General features: G+C 34.9%; 2 protein-coding genes across 3 annotated transcripts in view; one reads left to right on the top strand and one right to left on the bottom strand.

The window, feature by feature from the left end:
- The window catches only part of CEP128 (centrosomal protein 128), a 636,715-nt gene that overhangs the window by 544,091 nt on the left and 71,750 nt on the right, over positions 1–20,874 (bottom strand). The window lies entirely within an intron of this gene.
- Positions 1–20,874, top strand: part of TSHR (thyroid stimulating hormone receptor) — a 168,020-nt gene that overhangs the window by 85,802 nt on the left and 61,344 nt on the right. Inside the window, exons 3-4 of the mRNA XM_055288570.2 lie at positions 4,109–4,180; positions 10,181–10,255. Of these exons, the coding sequence (XP_055144545.1) occupies positions 4,109–4,180; positions 10,181–10,255 (147 nt within the window). The remainder of the gene's footprint in view (positions 1–4,108; positions 4,181–10,180; positions 10,256–20,874) is intronic.

Genomic DNA, 20,874 nt, shown 5'->3' with positions numbered 1-20,874 from the left:
CAGCTTATATCTTTTCTCTCACATAATTTCTATATCTTGAAGCCAACTTCTTTAACTATTTAATGTACATTCTCTACATAGGATACAAGACTATAGCTGTGAACTATTTTCCCAATGAGTTACATATGATGCCTTAATCGTTAATAGTAAATAGATGTACTATTTGTATGAGGTGAGGTTTTTTGTCATGTTTTAGAAAGAATCATCATTTTCTTCTTATTGTGAATTATCAAAGGCAAATAAAAAACAGCCTCTTCAGTACCTAGCATATGTTCATTAGAAACAAATACTATTGTGATGCAAATTATTTGGACAAAAGTGAAGCATTTTGAAGATTTTCTAATATTTTTGTCAAAAGAATACACACTTAGATGTATACTTTGCCTTTTCCATAAATATTCAAAATGTATTCTGAAATTAAAATAAAATATTTTGATAAAATAAACACATTCACTTTGTGTTTTTTCTTTCATTTGCATTTAAAGCAGTAATCACAATATCACAAGATTCTTTGAATAAAAGGCCTTCTCTTGAAAAGGTAGATAATAGAAAGAACATCCAGCCCCTTGCCCCTAGATGGAGGGATAAAAGCAGATAGATGACAAACATTCTATAAATTAACTCTAGCTACAAAGCTATTGCAAATCAAAACAACCACAAAACCTCCACAAAGGTTATGTGCGTGCTGGAGCACATGTGTCTGGGGGTCGTGAGGCATTCACAATATTACAATAAATTTTCCCCACAATCCTTATTGTAAGGTTGAACTATTAGGGAAAAATGGAGCAGATGCTCTCTAAATAAATAGGATGTCTTTATTTAATTTCCTAGATGCCATGCCCTCACTAATTATTTTTCTTCTTTATTTGAAGGGAAATAGATACCTTAGAAGAAAACTCCTCTTGAATGTTTTCATAAGCTCAATCAGACTAATCACATGTTAAAAGCTAGGAAAGAAATTAAAGGAGAGCTTAAGCTAATATGATGAATTTTAGAGAGGCAACCAAGACAATTTATGCCAAAAGTCAAGAAAATTTACACAAACTCAATTATGTCTTTTTTTAGATTATGTGCACATTACTATGAAAATATCCAGGCAAAATGTATGAACTGTTAAATTGCAATTGAATTTGGCAATCTATACAACTAGTTGTCATTCTAATAATTCATTTAACATTATTGAAATCAGTATTTTGTCCCAGCGTGTGTTATAATCATGATATTAACTGAATTTATTCAACAAGGAGACATTATTTTTATCTCCGGCTGATTGCTAGCACCCTCAACTTCAATTTTGTTTGATTTACTGTGCATATTGTATTATTACTAAGACAGATGTTCTGAGACACATAATCCTTATTGGTCTATAAATATTGGTGAGCTTTCTTTGGTAAAAAAAAAAAAATCTGGCTGGGAAAAATATCTTGTTTGTGGAATTAAGCAAAACATTAACATTTCAAATCTTTTTGTCTTTTAAAACACCTTGTGGGACAACTAACTCAATAGTGAGAAAAAGATCTTTGTTCAGAACTGTACATGTGTAAAAGAGAGACAGAATTCAAGAAACAGGTATTATATATTTCAGAAACTCATACTTTGGGAAAGAATAGAAACATTATTTGAACCTTTAGCCCAAAGGCTATTAAATTGCACTTAGATGCTATTTCTGTTCCAAGTCAATTTCTTAGAAACCATTGTAATCTTATTCTAGTTTCCTATTTAATTTTATATACATTAATTTACTTTTGAACACGAGCTAAACTCAAAAAATTTTAGCCAGTGAAAGTTACAGTTTAGACCCGTATTGCCTACAATCTCACCATAAGTACGCCCACAAAATGTTTGCCTTACGACAGCTCTGTGAGTAAGACTATCTTTGAGCTTAAACTCAATTGCCTTGGGTGATACTCAACAGGTGTGTATGTTTTGTTTTCCTTTGGCATGGCCCAATTTTACACAGAGATTTTGGTAGAATGACTTGTTCTTATCTTTTTAGCTTCAGAATCCAGATAACTCAATTAAGGAAATATAAGTGGGAGACCTTCAAAGGAGAACAAGTAATTTATGGGACCTGAATTTCTGAAATAATATTAAGGCAACATTGGGCTTCATGGCAAAACTCCAGAGGTTGGAAAGAGCTGAAGACTTACTCTTTTGTCATTCACATCACCTCCCTCCCTCCATTTTAATAGGTCCTTTTACCAACTAATTTGGTCTTGCTGATGCTTTGATTAGGCAAGTTACAGATATATTTTAATCGTTGCAAAAATGAATAGTTCGAAGAAAGCATAGACCAAGGAAATAGATTGTTGAGAAGTAACCCCTCAGCTTAGAGAAGAAAAAATACACAATGTTATTCTAATATCTATAAATGAGGTACTAACTGGATGATGTGTGGTTACCAGTGTGATTAAATGGCAAAAACAGACACATGGAGAAGCTGAGTAGTGTGCTGAGGCATTGTCTTTTTCCCAAGTTAATACACTACACACACTGTTTTCCACACAAGATTCTCAAGTAGTAACTATAGTAAAGAGCATAACTCGGCCGGGCGCGGTGGCTCAAGCCTGTAATCCCAGCACTTTGGGAGGCCGAGGCGGGTGGATCACAAGGTCAGGAGATCGAGACCATCCTGGCTAACACGGTGAAACCCCGTCTCTACTAAAAAAAATACAAAAAATTAGCCGGGTGCGGTGGCAGGTGCCTGTAGTCCCAGCTACTTGGGAGGCTGAGGCAGGAGAATGGCGTGAACCCGGGAGGCAGAGCTTGCAGTGAGCCGAGATTGCGCCACTGCACTCCAGCCTGGGGGAGAGAGCAAGACTCTGTCTCAAAAAAAAAAAAAAAAAAAAAAAAAAGAGCATAACTCAAAAAATGGAGTGCCTAGGTGGAGAGACATACTGAAATGCATGAAGGTGTTTCATTGTGTATAATGAGAACAGTCTCCACCTTCTGAAGAGTCTCCAAAGAAGCAAACTAGAGGAAAAGTCACACCTTTAAGGTGCAAATCCAACAAAGATGTCTCAAGATTCTGAGGAAGAATTTGCTCCTTGCCAGTCAGTTATTTCCAGACTGCAGCACGTAGATGATAAGATCAAGATATGATTGAAGAGACTTTTACTTGTGCAAGAAGGTAGTAACCATGCTACTATTTTTAATCCTTAAGATTTAAAACATGCATTTAATTCTTTTAAATATGTACTTAATGTATATTCTAATAGCATTCCAAGACATTTCCATTGACAAGTACATGCTATAAATTCAGTAGTCTTAATATACTGATGAATATATTATGTTGTTTGCACGAATGTTCATTGTAGCACTTTTCACAACAGCAAAAACATGGAATCAACCTAAATGTCCATCAGTGACAGATCGAATAAAGAAAATGTGGTACATATATACCATGGAATATTATGCAGTCATAAAAAAGAACAAGATTATGTCCTTTTCCGGGACTTGGATGGAGCTGGAGGCCATTATCCTCAGCAAACTAATAGAGGAACAGAAAACCAAATACCACATGTTCTCACTTATAAGTGAGAGCTAAATGATGAGAACTCATGGACACAAACAGAACAAACAGACACTGGGGCCTACTTGAAGGTGGAGGGTGGAAGGAGGGAAAGGAGCAGAAAAAAATAACTATTGGGTACTAGGCTTAGTACCTGGGTGATGAAATAATCAGTACAAAAAAAACCCTGACACCAGTTTACCTATATAACAAATCTGCACATGTACCCCCAAACCTAAATTAAAAGGTAAAATAATCATGTTTTTTCAATTTAATAAAAAGACCCCCAAAAAAATGTTGCCCTTCAGTTAACAAATAAAGTGTGATGCGGGGCAAGACATATTAGTTTACTGCTAATTCATAGATGAAGTCTGATGATTTACTTTCTGCATCTGAATCTAACAATTCTTATTGGGAGAAAAAAATGTGTACATATGGTTCTTTGGTATGTTTGTTGAGTATTATTTTTGTTGATTATGTGTAAGGAAACATATTGTGAAAACTCATGCTTTTTAATAATGTGTTTTTATAATTAAGGTGAATTATTAGAAAAGCCCAATGATTAAAACTCTAATTATGTAACTGTTATTTTCACAGGAAGCTTGTTGAGACTCACCTGAGAACTATTCCAAGTCATGCATTTTCTAATCTGCCCAATATTTCCAGAATGTAAGTTTTTTTAATATAAAGAATAGTTTGCATTTGTGATATGTTATTCTCTAAACGTGTTCTATCAAGAAAAATACTTGGTATTATACTTGCATAAATCAATGGCGGTTACATTTTCAATGTATATGACAATTTTATGTACATGAATTTTATTTCATTTTGCTATATCTCCACTCCCTAATTCCTACATGATTTTTTAAAACCTAAATCAAATTTAAATTCATTTGATTTTGAGAAGTTCATAATTCTCGATGTATGTTAATATATGTTGGGATATGGCAAAACCTTAGCTGTAAATCTCTCCTATAAACATCTCATAGTTTATAAGATAAACATATAGACAGATAGACACACATCCATCTGTCCTAGTCACCAAGTCTTGAATCACCTTTCACTACTAATACAAATATTTACATTTTGTTATAAATGTAGCCAGTGGTTTCAGATCTCTCTCACGTTAAAAGAGAATTAAAAATAATTCTAAACCTTAAAAATTGAATTGCTATCCACTTAGAGTAAGGAGAAAAGGGATTTTCCATACTGGGTTGAGAAAGAGTGAATGAAATGAAGCAGGTCTTTATTTCATTTAATTGATTTTGACAGGCAATCCAGATAGTTCAGGCATGTGAAATAATATAACCAGGAGCAACCTGTACAGTTTTTGGCCAAATGTACTCAATCCGTGGCCATTTTCTTAGTGTTTCTGTCATTTCAGTAGTTCTCAACCACAGTCGACTCTACCCCTAGAAGCATTTAACATTTTTGGTTGCTAAATGCCCACTAGAGAGGGGGCTGCTACTGGCACCTAGTGGGTAAAAGTGAAGGTTGCTGCTGAACATTCCACAGTTCATAGGACAGTCCCCACAACAGAATTATCTAGTCCAAAATGTCAGCAGTGCTGAGGTTGAGAGACCATCCTACTGAACATCTCTGCAGTTTTTTATGTTGCTAACAAGTCCTTCCTCTTTCAAATTCTTGCCTCTTTGTTTTCCTTGATATTCCTCTCTCATTCTTCTTCTTGTCTCACCTGGCTACTCTTCCTCAGTCTCCTTTTCTGACTTCCTGTTTTATTTTTGCCAGCTACTTAATCACCAGCTCTTTCTTTGTATATTTTGTTCTAATTCCTCTATACCCCACTCTCCTTGAGTAAACACTCCCATTCCTTTGGCTGCACTATTTCCTAATACAGCTAATTTCCAAATATTACCACTTTGATGTCCCACAGGCTCTTCAAAACCAGCATATCCAAAATAAATACATCATTTTCCTCCCAAGCTGTTCCTTCTCTTTTAACAGCACCACTTTAGCATCCTGTAAGCTAAAAACCTTGAATTCTCCTTTAGCTCTTCCTTTTGCCTTATCTACCTTATACAACTGCCTATTTGGTGTCTCTACTTGCATGTCCCAACAGCTTGGCCATTACTTCATTCATTCAACAGATATTTGAGCCCTACTTTGTGCCTGGCACTTTGCTAGGTGTTCCGTATACAACAGTAGACAAAACTCACAGCGGTTCAGTTTTATTCCTAAGCGAGTGATGAGAGTCATGATGGGGTCAGTTATTGGGTGATATGGAAACTCACATAAGAGGTCTATTACCTAAACAGGAGCAGGGAGAAGGGTTGGGGAAGACTTCCTGAAAAGAAAAAATAGCACCTGACCTGTGATCTGCATTATATAGCAAAAAGCAGAAGGGAAAAGCCTGGGCTTTCTGAAGAATTGAAATATAATAAGTTTCTTGGAGGTAGAGCTTAGGCAGGGAGGTGGGCAGTAGAAAAAACACTTAGGTCTAAGTTAGTACAGGGTCTTGTAAATCATGTGAATGAGTTTAAAATCTTCCCTAAGGGCTGAGCCATTCAATGGTTTTAAGCAGGCAAGTGAAATGGTCAGATTTTCATTTGAGAAACATTCCCTTGGCTTTGCAGTGGGGTGAGGGGTGGAAGGAGCAAGGCTGTAGGCAGGAAGCTAGTGAAGAGGCTGATGCAGTGCCCAAAGTACAGGGGACGGCAAATTGAAGGATGATCATTGAGTGGGAATAATGAAAAAGGACAGAGATTTGAGACATAAATAAGGGAGGGCTGATTAAGTTTCTGATTAGGACATCTGTGTGGTTGATCGGCACATTCATTTAGGCAGAGAAGCGTTTTGTGTATTTGCTGTGGAGGGTCAGGGGGTGTGTTAGGAATTCATTTTGGGGCATATGGCATTTGAGGTGCAGTTATATTGAGTACACATCAGGACATAGAATTTTTTCATTCATTTGATAAATATTTGTTCAGCCTCTACTATGTGCCAATCACTGCTCTGAGAGCTGGGGATACATCAGGGAACAAGCAGACAAAGATCCATGTCCCCATGGAGTTTCCATTTGAATGGGAGGAAATAGACAATGAACCAAAAAACACAATAAATAAGTAAATTAGATACTAATTTAGAAGGAGATAAGTATATGGGGAAAAAAAGTAAATTAGAGTAAAGAGGATTGGGAGTTCTAGGTATATGGGGACACTCAGGGGAGAGATTCAGGTAGAGATTGAGAGTCACAAACAAGTGAGTGTAACTGGGACCAGGAGGAGGCATCCGCAGAGAAGGAGAAGCTAAAGAGAGTGAAGAAAGAACAATTTTAAGAGCATGTGGTCCCTGAAGAGGCAGGAGGGGATGAGACCCAAATAGAGGGATTGGCCTTCTAGAGGAAGATCGTCACTTTTTACATCATAACGAGGAAGTCACGTTGTAGGACTTTCTCCTTAGTTCAGCTAAAAGCCAGGTTCTTGTCACATGGCCATAAAAGATTAGCTCACAGACACTTTGAAGGGTGATAAAAATAGAATTTATTGGGTGAAAGAGGAAAAGAGGGAAACAGGGACTCTCAGCAAAGCGAGAGTCCTCCCAGCCCGTTTCCCGCCTCACAGATTGAATCCCAGGTACCACTCCAGAACAGGAGAGGCCAGGCTCCTCCCAGCTATAAATGAAATTCCTGAAGCTCCACCCCAGTACACACTTCTCCCAGGGCACAGGCAATTGAAGGTTCTGCTAGGGAGCCCTTTTTTACTTAGCTGTCTCAGTTGTAGGAAAAGATGGGACAGATGCAGGTAAACTAGTAGGCTTATTGGTGTGGAATTCAAGGCATTCTCGTGTTAAAGTTTCAAACATTTCTATGACTTATCAAATTATTAAAGGACATCTAAGAAGATGGAAGATGGGGGTGACAGAGTTAGAAATTTGATGAGAAGATTTGAAATAAAAGTGGTGAGCAATAAGAAGAGGGTTGGTTGACTGAGATATAGGAGACACCCAGGTAGATCGGAAGGCTCCACTGAGGCTTCCCCCAGGGAGACTGCTGGATTCTCCAGTCTGGGTTAAGTGAGAGGGTTCCCTGAACCTTGTGTTAATCCCATTGTGTTAACACCTTGTGTTAATCCCATTTACCTTGTACATTAATCTGTATCTCTGAGTACTGTGAATTCCTTGAAGGTAGGGAACAGGGCTGTTTTGTCATTGTCCAGAAGGATATCTGTCATACAATGAATGTTCAATACATATTTGTGGAATAAAAGCATATACACATACCTGAATAATAATTAAAGATTTGATATATCTTGGGGAGAAGAAATAGATCAATAGGATGATGCTAGGTTTGTCTGAGATGGTTCAAATTCCCCCTTGGTATTCTGGCATAATTGTTAATGGCACCTTGCTTTAACTCACAAAACTATCCCAGTTTGAATGATAAGTCATATGGTGACTGTAATGATTATACGATGTTTAAATGCAAAGAGGAAGTAGGATCTGATTTTTCCTAGTTATAAAAATGGGATAAGTAAGCAGGGAATCACAATTTTTATCCCCCTGAATAAATGATTCCTGCCAGTTGTCTTCACAACCAAGCTATCACAGCCCTCCAAAAAGGTGTCATTAGGTTGGAGAAACTGGAACTTCCATTTGATAATATGGGCCGAGTGACTATCCTTCTGGAACCTTGAGAAAGACTCATACTTCTTAACTAAGAAATTCAGTAGAAGATTTGGAGCAATGGAAAAGATGCTTAGGGAAGCAAGTTGGCAGCCTTGAAAAATGAATCTTGCTCTGCTAGCTGGCTCAGCTTCATCCATGATAAATCCCCACAGTCTCTACACGGTAAATTAGTTCCTTTCAATCTGTTCCATTGTTTCCTTTATGTTAGAAATATATTTGTGTCAAGAAAATTTATGTAATGTTATTATCTGCAAGAGGCAAAGGGTTAAGAGACTGGGTAAATCAAAGGATAATTATTTAGAGAATGGGTAATTCAAAATAGAAAGCACAGAGCCATTAGAATACTCGTAATAACCAAGATAAAAACTCAGAATGGAACAATCAGCACTCCTCTTGTAAACATTGCATCGATGAGGATATTTTACTGGCAGATTCAATTCAAACTATAGGTCAGTGGTTCTCAACATTGCCTACACATTAGAATCAGCCAAGAAGCTTTTGAAAAATAAAAGTACTTGACTCAACCCTCATAAACTCTGATTTAATTATCCTAGACCGGATCTTGGACATCTGCGTATTTTAAAGCCCTTCAGGTGGTTTAATTGCATGTCCAGGGTTGAGAATCTCTGCCATGGCTATGGCTGGAAACCATCTGTCAATTGTTCATTTTCCCAAATGTCATAGAAATACCTCTCAATAGAAAGTGGTCACTGAATTTGGCCGCATTAGTCATTCTCATTACAAGATGGAATTTGAGGAAACTATTTGAAATATTCCTTATATGTTCTTCACAAGTTGTATTTAGGAATTTCTCTGTTTTCCTTTTTCAGTACTTGAAGCTTTTATTTGAATTACTTTTTGCTTACAAAGTTTAAGACGGAACCTGAATTTTCAGCTTCATTTAAAATCATGAAGAGAAGTCTTAAGGGAGTATGTAGTCACCCTGTGGAATGTTCCACTAGAGAATTGCGGTTTTCTCTTCATCTTTGAAACTACATGTCTAATTCCATGTTATTAGACATTCCATTAAAAATGTTTCTTATTGACTCTAGTGTTCTTTCCTGATGCTCATTTTTTTTTGCTATTTTGAGAAACTCTTCTATTCATTCAGTTGTTTAATAAGAGTCAACAACATGCCAAGCACTCTGAAAGGCACTCAAGATTCAGTGGCCAAAAACAGACACAGTTCTGCATTTCAGAGAACTTACAGTCTAGTGAGACAACATAAATATCACCCAAAGAACTGGAAATTTGCACTGTGATAATTAGTGAAAGGAGTTTATAGTTTTATATATATATATATAGATAGTGATATATCGCTATATATAATCCCTATATATACACCATATATACATATGTATGGCAGATTCAATTCAAACTATAGTTCAGTGGTTCTCAACATTGCCTACACATTAGAATCAGCTAAGAAGCTTTTGAAAAATAAAAGTACTTGACTCATCCTTCATAAACTCTGATTTAATTATCCTAGACCAGGTCTTAGACATCTGTGTATTTTAAAGGAAATAGAAGAGTTCCTTTAAAATGGAAGAGTTCCTCAAAATAGCTAAAAAAAGAAAAAGCAAGCATCAGAAAAGAATACCAGAGTGAAAATAAGAAGCATTTTTAACGGAATGTCTAGTAACACGGAATTAGACACATAGTTTCAAAGAAGATGAAGAGAAAACTGTGATTTTCCAGTGGAACATTCCACAGGGTGACACCATATATATCCCTAAATATACATATGGGAAATTTTAATCAGGGAGTTTGGGGAAAGTTTCTGAAGGAAGTGACAGTTAAATGATAACTTCAGATAAATAGGAGTTAATATACAGGAGGAATTCAGGTATCACAAGATCTGAAAAAAGAAGTAGTAATTTTAACATAATTTGGCAGAATCCATGAGGGTTGTACGTGTTGCATGATCTGGGAAGCGCATAACAAAAAGTTATGTCAAAAATAGTATGTTTGAAGTTTACAACCCTACTAACTTTCTATTTTGTCTTATATTTTTCTGACATTCAGCTACATATCTATAGATGTGACTCTGCAGCAGCTGGAATCACACTCCTTCCACAATTTGAGTAAAGTGACTCACATGTAAGTACAAGGAAAAGTGCAGCATAGACCTAAGCCACAACCACTCTTGACTGATAATCTTGGGGCTCCAGATGGCAATGAGAGCCGGTTTCTAGATTGTGAGTCAAAACTTCTGTTTATGATTAAATTATTAACCTGTTCTCATTCTCAGTTTATGTTAATTCATCTTCATTACACCTCAATTCCATGGTTGGAAGTTAAAGACAACATTAGAAGTTCTGTTCTTGAACCACTATCTGTTCTATTACTACTGTGTCAGCATATTTTATTGATGTGAATGTCAGTGAGACAGTAAGTATTTACTGAGTAACTACTTGATTCTATGGTCTGTGCAAGATTCTACAAAGCTCACACATTTTCCTTAATTCGGAAAGAGAAGAGTTGCTTAGTGAGATTAGAACAGTAGGGAATTTAATAACCCTAGTTCTAGAGTTGGTCAGAGTTGGATTTGAACACCGGCATCTCTGCCTACTCATTATCTACCCTTGGACAAGTCACATAATCTTTCCTAGTCTCATTTGCAAAATAAGTGTAATAAGAGCTGCAACTTCATGTTTATCATAAATATTGAATTATATAATATCTAGCAAATGAAAATCAGTCAATATACCAGTCAAAAATAGAATAATTTTTCTATTTCTCTAGTAGATTACAATCTATAAAAAGTGTTACATAAATAATCATGCTGCATTATTTTAAGCAGCTATGTATTACTAATCATTAACTCTATTTTCTTTTTTTAATACTAATTGATAGTTTTATTATTCAAATTGCAAAATTTCATTACAGTGAAAGTAAAACTCTGAAGCTATCTCACATGTATAGTAATTTTCCAGAGCTCAAAATAATCCTTAATATGTTTCATTCCATCTACTTTATTCAGGGCCACAGGGCCCATTAACAGTAATTATAGTTTATATTTGTGAAAGCAACAGAATGATTTATCTGCTTTTTAGTATTTCACTTTGTTTTACAAATTAAAGTTATTCTCACATACCAATGTTTTTACTAACAGAAAAGACAATTTGTTTCTTATCTTATCAAGAAATATGTCTTTTTCCTTGTATAAATATATCTGTTTACATTTTTCTCAAAAATTTGCACTTCTTGGAGGACTAGTACTCAGAACATAAATGTAATTTAGAAAATTATTATACATTTACAATATTTGTTGAATAAAATAATAAATATCAATCCAAGTTTATATTGAAAACTCTTGTTTAATATCTTTTTTGTTTTTTTTATTATTATTGTTACACTTTAAGTTTTAGAGTACATGTGCACAATATGCAGGTTTGTTACATATGTGTCCATGTGCCATGTTGGTGTGCTGCACCCTTTAACTCGTCATTTAGCATTAGATGTATCTCCTAATGCTGTCCCTCCCCACTCCCCCCACCCCACAACAGTCCCCGGAGTGTGATGTTCCCCTTCCTGTGTCCATTAACTCTATTTTCTTGATGAAGAAACAAAAATACTTATCTATAAATACTTAGTATATCCTAACATGACATTAAACATTGTATGAATATTATTTGTTTGGTTATTATTTAACTCTTAAAACAACCCTGTGAAGTAGATACAATTATTTCCATTATTTATGTAAGAAAAACGTAAATGCAGAGAGGCTAAATATGTTTTCCTTGGTCACACAGTTACTATGGGATAGGGCCACGATCTTTATACCATAAATGTATGACTTAAAAATTCTTCCCTATCCACTACATTAAGATGCTTTCAAGAATACTGAGGTCCAAGATACTGCTTCCAAGTATGGTAGGCTACCTTACATCAGATCAACGATTAGTCTGAGAATAACTTAAGGAGCTGAATTTTTTTAAAAATGTTTGAAAGTATCAGAGTGTTATGAAGACAGTAAGAACTCAATGGGCAATAAGCAAATCCCAAAAACATCATTTGGTTATTTTCCCCTTGAGGTATTTCCTGAATTGTAGGCAAAAGCTTAAGGGCTAAGAAGCTGAACAGAGGTTTAGGCATCTATTAGGGCTAGGAAAATAAAAATTTGAGTTCAGGGCTTGCTAAGAAGGATTGTTCCTAGTAAACAATCCAGGAATTTGTTTGAGATCACTAAAGAGCTTCATCCTAGAAGTATAGGAAAACTGTGAATAGATCAGCCCTTGCAAAGACTAAAGCCTAGCTTTGAATCAATAAAAAATAACTCAAAAGTTTGTGGGGCAAAAAAATCAAGAGAAGAAAATAGACAACAGAAAATGATCCATAGGAAATTCAAATATTGGTTATCAGACACAGACTTTAAAATAACTAGCATGTTCAAAAATGTAAATGACAAGAGAGAATTTCAAAATAAAACTGAAAATGATAAGAAGGATCAGTTGTAAACTCTAGAATCTAAAAAGTCAATAAAAAATCTAAATACATGAGTTTAACAAGAGATTGGACATAGCTCAAAGGAGGATTAGTAATCTGGAAGATAAATCAGAAGACTATAATCAGTCTGAAGCATGGAGAGAAAGAGAAAATAAGAAATATATAGCACAATAAAAAGTTTAGCATACCTATGATTAGATCCCAAGAAAAGAGAGAAAGAATGAGAAAAGAAATATTTGAAAGAAACTTTCCAAAACTCTTAAGAGACATCAAGTCACTTATGTTAGAAGTACTGCAAACCCCAAAAGGATAAATATGAAGAAAGCTACATCAAGGCACATCATAGTAAAATTGCTAAAAACCAAAGACAAAAAGAAAATTATAAAAGCCAGCAAGGCTGGGCACGGTGGCTCATGCCTGTAATCCCAGCATTTTGGGAGGCTGAGGCGGGTGGATCACGAGGTCAGGAGATTGAGACCATCCTGGCCAACATGGTGAAACCTCGTCTCTACTAAAAATACAAAAATTTGCTGGGCATGTTGGTGTGTCCCTGTAATCCCAGCTACTTGGGAGGCTGAGGCAGGAGAATCGCTTGAACCCAGGAGGCAGAGGTTGCAGTGAGCTGAGATCGTGCCACTACACTCCAGCCTGGGCAATAGAGTGAGATTCCGTCTCAAAAAAAAAAAAAAAAAGCAGCAAGAAAATAATAAATAATACTTTCAAGGATGTAACAAGACTGACAGCTGACTTTCCAACAGAAATCATGGAACTTATTAAACAATGGAAAGATATTTGAGAACAGTAAAACAGCAAATATCTGCCAACCCAACCAAAAGATTATTTAAAATTAGAAAAAGATAGATACTTCAAGCAAACAAAAATTGAGAGAATTTATTACCATTAGGTTCATATTAAAGGAGCTACTAATGGGAATTACTAAGACAAAAGGAAAGCGATTCCACATGCTAACACATTCCTGGGCAGGAAGAAATGAAAAGCAACAGAAAAGGTCAATATATGGGTAAATATAAATGAACCCTGACTGCACAAAATGAAATAATGTCTTAGGGGATTTAAAATACTGTTCTTTGCTCTGCATGATAGTGTGGGATCATAAAATTGTGCAGACTGAAACTGTATTAAGCAGTCTTAATAATAAGAAAAATTGTGTTGTGACTTCTAAAAGCTTTTATGAAAACATTAAAATTTCTGTCAGTTATAAATGGAAAGGAAAAAATAAAACTAATATTTCACATACTGTAAGTGTCAACATTAGAAACACTTTGAAGTAAAATGCTTTATTGCTTTGTAAAAGCTTATCAAGAGTAGCTTAGACAGTGCTTGACCTTTTATCTTTATTATATAAGTTACAAGAGAATATCGTTTCAATACCCTGGCAAATTGTCACACTTCTTTCTAAGTCTAGATTAGCTTTCATCATTTTATCCTTTGCTTTTTAAATATTATAAAATATTTTCAAGTGTTTCTTTAATGTAAAATTTTTTTACCATCATTGTTTCTTTTGGGACATCTTCATCCTTTGCATCCATTTTTCTCCCACCACTAAGTTTCTCTGGTTAATATCTAGAGTTTCTCAGCCAGCCTGGACAACATAATGAGATCCTGTCTCTACCAAAAAAAAAAAAATTAGCTGAGCATGGTAGTGTAAACCTGTGGTCCCAGCTACATGGGAGGCTGAGGTGAGAGGATTAATTGAGCCCAGGCATTCAAGGCTGCAGTGAGCTATGATCACACCACTGCACTCCAGCTTGGATGACAGAGCAAGACCTGGTCTCTAAAATAAATAAATAAATAAAGTCTCAGATGATGGTGGTATCAACATTTTCATGCCAGTGATTTATTCTATATCTCCATTTACATTTTGTTTGAATTTTCCTTTCGGTAACATTACATTTCATTTCTTGGCTTCATTTTCATCTTTATTGGTAAATTCACTCTTTCAATTAGCCATTTTTAGGAAATGTCATATGAGGTGATTGCTGGGAAACACATAGAAAACACAATGACATGCTTTATTGTTTGTGAATGAACTGAGCAAGAGATGCCCAGTGAGCAACCATCAATGACTTTGAAAGGAGCGACGTAGTTGGTCACCTATTATAATGTGCATCTGTTATTTACATAGTGATTTGTGGACTGAAGAGCTAGCAACAAAGTTTGTACTTTATTCAACGATTAATAGTTAACATACTATGGTAACTGAATCTTGAGGGATGTGTTGAGGACAGTTATTATTTACATTTGATTAAATCATGGTAACTGAACTTCATGTGTATTGGAGCCATGCAAAGTAGAACTGCTTGTATGCATAGAATTAAAATATGCAGTAGCTTTTTAAAAAAAGTATAGGACATTATAAACAATGTTAAAATGTTCTAAAGGTCTTTGAATTATCTGAGAAGTGGTAAAAGTACTAACTGAAATTAAACTTTTATAAATCTGAAATTAAACTTTTATAAATCATAAATAAATGTTTTAACTACAGGGCAGCTACTAAAATGCTTGTAGAAGACTGGATAACTAACAGGCTAATAGTAGTGGGGAATGGAATAAATTAATTGATTAATACAAAAAAGCAAGAAATTGGAAGAAATAGAGAGTTTCTGGAATAAATAGTAGATTTAACTCCAAATAATCAGCATTTACATTAACTGCATTAAATGTAAAAGGACTAAATACTCTAAGTAAAATATAAAGATTGATTGGTGAATTTTTAATACTCCTTGTATGCTGCTTACAAGAGACATTTTAAACATTATATAGAAAGGCTGAAAGTGAAAAGATAAAAATATATAAAATGCACACAGTAACTAAAAGAAAACTGATGTAAATATACATACATATAAAGCATAAAGTCTTACTCCAAGGGACACTTCATAATGATTAAAGGAATTACTATATAAGATATAGTGATTCTAATTTTAATGTCTATAAGAGCATAGCTTCAAACCATATAAAGCAGAAGTTGGTAGAACTGAAAAGATAAACAATAATTGGCAATCATAGTGAGAGCTTATTGTAATATAGTTTTATCAATAATTGATAGAACAAGCATACCAAAATAGTAAATATACTGATAAAAAGTTAATTAAAAGATTTGAACATAATTTACAAACTTGGTCATATTGACTTATAAAAAATATTGTATCCAACAACTGCAGAGTATATATTCTTTTCAAGGACACATGGAACATTTACTAAAATTGACCACATGTGGGGACATAAAAGCAAGGCTCAATAGATTACAAAAAAAATTAAAATCAGCATGTTCTCTAACTAGTAAATAACCTAACTTCTAAATAACTCTGACTTCTAATTAACCATAGGATTAAGGAAGAAATCATAATAAACATTAGAAAATAATTTTAACTAAATGATACTAAAAATATGACATATCAAAACCTGTGGGATGTAGTCAGTCATGCTTAGAAGAAAACATATAGCCTTAAGACAACATATATTAGAAAAGAAGGCTAAAAATAAATCATTTATGTATCCTTCATAAGAAGTTTATATAATAGAGCAGTACATTAAAACCAAAGAAAGTAAAATAACACTGAGGCCCAGGAAGGCTGAGAATCCAGTACAGTAAAGACAACAACAGTCTTCAAAATTGAAAACCAAATCTTCTGACTCCAAATGTGATATCCATTTATCAAACCATTTTGTTTCTTTGCCCCCTCACCAAAAATAAAAGCAATTAATTTTTAGTGAAGTCCTATATAAACCCTATTGATCTTAAAAGCAGTCGTTTTGTTTGTATTATGATCTTTTTTCTCACAAAGATTCCGGTTGTTATTTATAAGTTTTTTTAACTAATATTCAGTTCTCTACTCTGAGCAAAAGTGTTAACTTCCTAAACCAAAGGAAATTATTAAATACAGTAATTAAAAAGAGAATGAGTTTAAAAATAAATTATTAAAAGACAATTTGCTTATATACTTCAGATACTAAGAGTCTAATATCTTAAAAATTTAAAGGATAATGCACCTTATATTTTTCAAATGTTTCTAATATGTATCGGACATTATTGTCTGCAAATGGTTTTGGTCAGCAGAAAAGATTAGTGAAGATTTTTGCATGCATGCCACCCAAATGTTTAATATATTTGTTTTATAATCATTTATTAAGCAGCGACTATATACAAAGCATTATAACTTGCATGAGAAAAATAGAGCTGAAAGATCACTCATCTTTGCTTGAGGAATTGAGAATGGTTTTGTGGGTATAAGGCATGAAACTGAGTATCAATATAGAATGATTTCTTTAATTTATACACCACATAAGTACCATCAACCAAACTTTCCTGGGATTCCTCAGTATAGAATTAAAGCCCTCTGATTTGTTTAGGAAAGAGAGCTCTTTATTGTGTTGGATTTGCTGCAGGATAGATATGTAGATACTAAACTTATGAATACACATTTCAAATGCCAATGCATATTGCCAGCATTTATTGGAAAGCTCCAATGAGGACTACATCAGCAGTAAAATAACAATGTTATTCCATTTCATAAGTGTGTTTTCTTTCTAAGCTGCCCTTCAAAACTGACTTTTTTTGGTCATGTGATTTGGTAAATAGAAAGCTGAGCAGTTAGTTTACCATTGCCACTTTTAATTATTCCTGCTAGTACCTGTCCAGTCTTACAGAGCTCTATATACATCCTCTGAGATGGCTTCCCAATTCATGTTTAGATTTTGTTCTGTGATATGAATTAGAGTATTAGAACATAAGCACTCTTTAGCCTAAAGCTTCCTCCTTGTAAATTTGGCCTAAAGGCCTCTCTGTATGCAGTGAACTATAACCTAACTGGATATGTGAACAGACCACAGACCATAACTTAACTTTTTTACCAATCACCGAGTTTCAGCCAGTCACAGGTGACCAATTGTTCAAACAGTGTTCAAATAAGGCAAATGCTGAGCTATAATCAATCCAGCTGCTTCTATACCTTACTTCTGTTTTCTGTATATCACCTTCTTTCCATCCCCCCCAGCTCCAGAAATTCTCTATCACACAGCAGCACCAGAGTCTCTCTGAACCTATTCTGGTTAGGGGGCTGCCCAATTCATGAATTATTCTTTGCTCAATTAAACTGTTAAATTTATCTAACATTTTCATCTTAACGGTACTGACATTGGGTCTGTGACCTAGAACTGTCATTCCAAAATCAAAAAGCTATTCGTTCAATAAATACAGTATGTTTAACACAGTTAAACCTGTGACCACTGCATCTTAAAAGGCTATATGCAAGATTCAAAATAGTAGATCATTCTGTTCTTATTCGTACCCTCTTCCCTTGGCCTCTGTGATACCACAATCCTGGCTGGACTCCTACCATGCTGGTCAGTCTTTCCTATGATCTTTTGCTGGCTGCTTCCCCTTCCCCACTTATAATTATTGGGCTTTCACATGGCCCAATCCTGTGTCGTCTTCTCTTTTCACTCTACCTTCTCCTGCTATGTGATCTTGTCTAACAATTCCCAAATTTATATATCTAGTTCAGGCCCTCCTTCTTCGTGTTGGTATATACCTATTGGTCTACTTGACCTGTCTTCCAAGACGTATTACACATATCTCACATTTTATATCCAAAACTGAAATCTTGATTGTCCTCCTGAAATCTACTACTCCTGTGTATGTTGAGCCAATAAATGGCAACTTCCTTCACCCTGATGCAAATCCCAGATACCTGAGAGGTATCACTATACCTTCTTTCCTCATCACCCACTTCTACTCCTTCACCATGTCCTGTTGATTCTGCTACCCTAATACACAGAAAATGTATCCTCTTTCTCTCCACTGCCACCACCCTTATTTAAGCCACCATCATCTCTTGTTTGAACTATAATAATTTTATATCTTAACTGGTATTTCCAATTGATTTCCTCTAATTCAGTATCTTCACAGCAGCCAGAATGATTTTTCTTGAATAAAATCCAAATATCTTAACATAAACAGCCAGGCCCACAAGTTCAGCTGGGTTCCTGCCCACCTCTGTATTCTCATCATGCTTCACTCCTGCACACCTGTGTTCTTTGGTTTTTTTGAACAGTCCAAGATCTTTCTCACCTCAGGGTATTCACATGCTTTTGCCTCTGCCTAGAAATTTATTTCTCTCTCTCTCTCTCTCTCTCTTTGCCTAGTTAACTCTACTGATTATTTTTTCAGCCTAATTATGACCTACACAGAGACACATACCCTTCAGCCCACTTTTGCATCTAAGTTAGATCCCCATTTGAATCTATCCTCGGATGTTTTTTGGTTTAGAACTTACTAAAATTTATTATAACAATGCAGATGTTTGATAATAATAAGTCTTCATAAGGCAGGATGCTTTGTGTGCCATTCACCTACACCAAGCTGTGAGGAAATCAAACTAAAACAAAAAATGAAACAATGTATTCTGAACATGCCTTTTAAAAATAATGAATTGGAAGAGTAGGCTAGTCTGAATTAATGAAAAATCTGATTGACAGAATGTTTAGTATATGTGTGTACACACACTTATGCACACATATATGTTTAGCCAACCTTAATTGAGCATTTACCATATCCCAAGCACTACACTAATTGCTCAACACATATGTACTCATTTAATCCTCACAACAATTCTCTAAAGTAGTTACTATCATTTTACAGCCAAAACAACTGAGATTCAATAACTACATCTTTATATTTAAAATGCATTTCATGTAAACATCACAGAATTGGATCTTGTTTTTATATCCAGCCTGAAAATCTCAGCCTTTTAATTGGAGTGTTTAATCCATGACATTTATTGTAATTATTGATATGGTTGGATTTCAGTCTACCATTTTCCTATTTGCTTTGTCTTCTCTGTTCTTTCCTCCTGTATTTCTCCTTTGTCTTCTTTTGGATTAATCTAGTTGTTTTTGCTTTTGTTTATTAGTATTGTATTCCATTGGCTTTTCAGTCCTTTGCAAATTTTTTGTGATTACTCAAGAAATTATGACATGCATCCTTAACTTATCACAGTCTACTTAGAAATAATATTATATTACACCACATATCATGTAAGAACCTTTTGAAATTAAAATTCCATTTACCTTCTTCTATCTTTCATGCTATCGTTGTCATATATTTTATTCCTATATATATTATAAACCTCATAATACATTATTATGTTAACTTTAAAGATTCAATTAACTTTTACATAATTTGAGTAAAGAAAAAAATAGTCATTTATGTACACTCAACATATTTAATATTTCCAGTGTCCATGCCCTTCTGTAGGTCCAATTATTTCCCTTTAGCCCAAAAAACTTTTAGTATTTCAGTGTGGTTCTACTGGCAGCAAACTTTCTGAGGTTTCATTTACTGAAAATATATTTTACCTTAATATTTGAAAAACACTTTTGCTGAGTATAGAATTGTAGCAAAGCCATTTTTGTTTTATCCTTTTGAAAATATCCTTCAATGTCTTCTGGCCTTCTTTTTTGCTGATGAGTGGTCATATTCATGTTATTATTCTCCTGTAGGTAATGTGTTTTGTCCCCTCTGGTTACTTGTAAAACTTTTTCTATGTCTTTACTTTTCAACTGTTTAGCCATAATATGCCTAGGTGAGTTTTTTTATATTTAATCTGCTTAAGGTTTGCTGAACTTTGTGGATTTATGGGTTGCTGGTTTTGTTTAAATTTGGACATTTTTGTCTACTATTTCAATAGAGTATGTTAGAAGTGATACAATGCCAGTTCTAGTCCCAGTCTTTAAAAGAACTGGCAGCTTTCAATTTATATTCTTGGAACCCTGAACAACCATGTAAGATGTCCAACTGCACTGATGGAGAGACCATGTGGGAAGATCCTGAGATCCTGGGATGGAGAAGAGCCTAGCTGAGCCCAACCTTCTAGCAATTCCCATCAAAAAGCCAGGCATGTAAGCACACCCTTTTGGACCCTCCAAATTGTTCCAGACACCAGCTGAATAACACCCAGTGATCCTGGTGGAGGCTACATAGAGCAGAAGAATCACCCAGCTTAGCACTGCCTGGCATCCTGATCCACAAAATTGTGAGCTAGGATAAAATGTTATTTTAACCACTTAATCTAGGGTAATTTGTTATGCAACAATAGGTAGCCAGAGGAAGTAGCAATTATGTATCAGTTAACAATGGGTAAAGGCATTGAGGATTTGTAAGAAAAAAATACAAGAATGGTAGGTTCTCCCTGAGTTATTCAGGATCCTAAGTGGATACAAATCATTTCTCCTGGGTTGTAACTTCAGCT

This window comes from Symphalangus syndactylus, chromosome 8 (genome assembly GCF_028878055.3).
Source record: "Symphalangus syndactylus isolate Jambi chromosome 8, NHGRI_mSymSyn1-v2.1_pri, whole genome shotgun sequence".
NCBI lineage: Eukaryota > Metazoa > Chordata > Mammalia > Primates > Hylobatidae > Symphalangus > Symphalangus syndactylus.
This window is presented reverse-complemented; position numbering and strand designations above follow the sequence as displayed.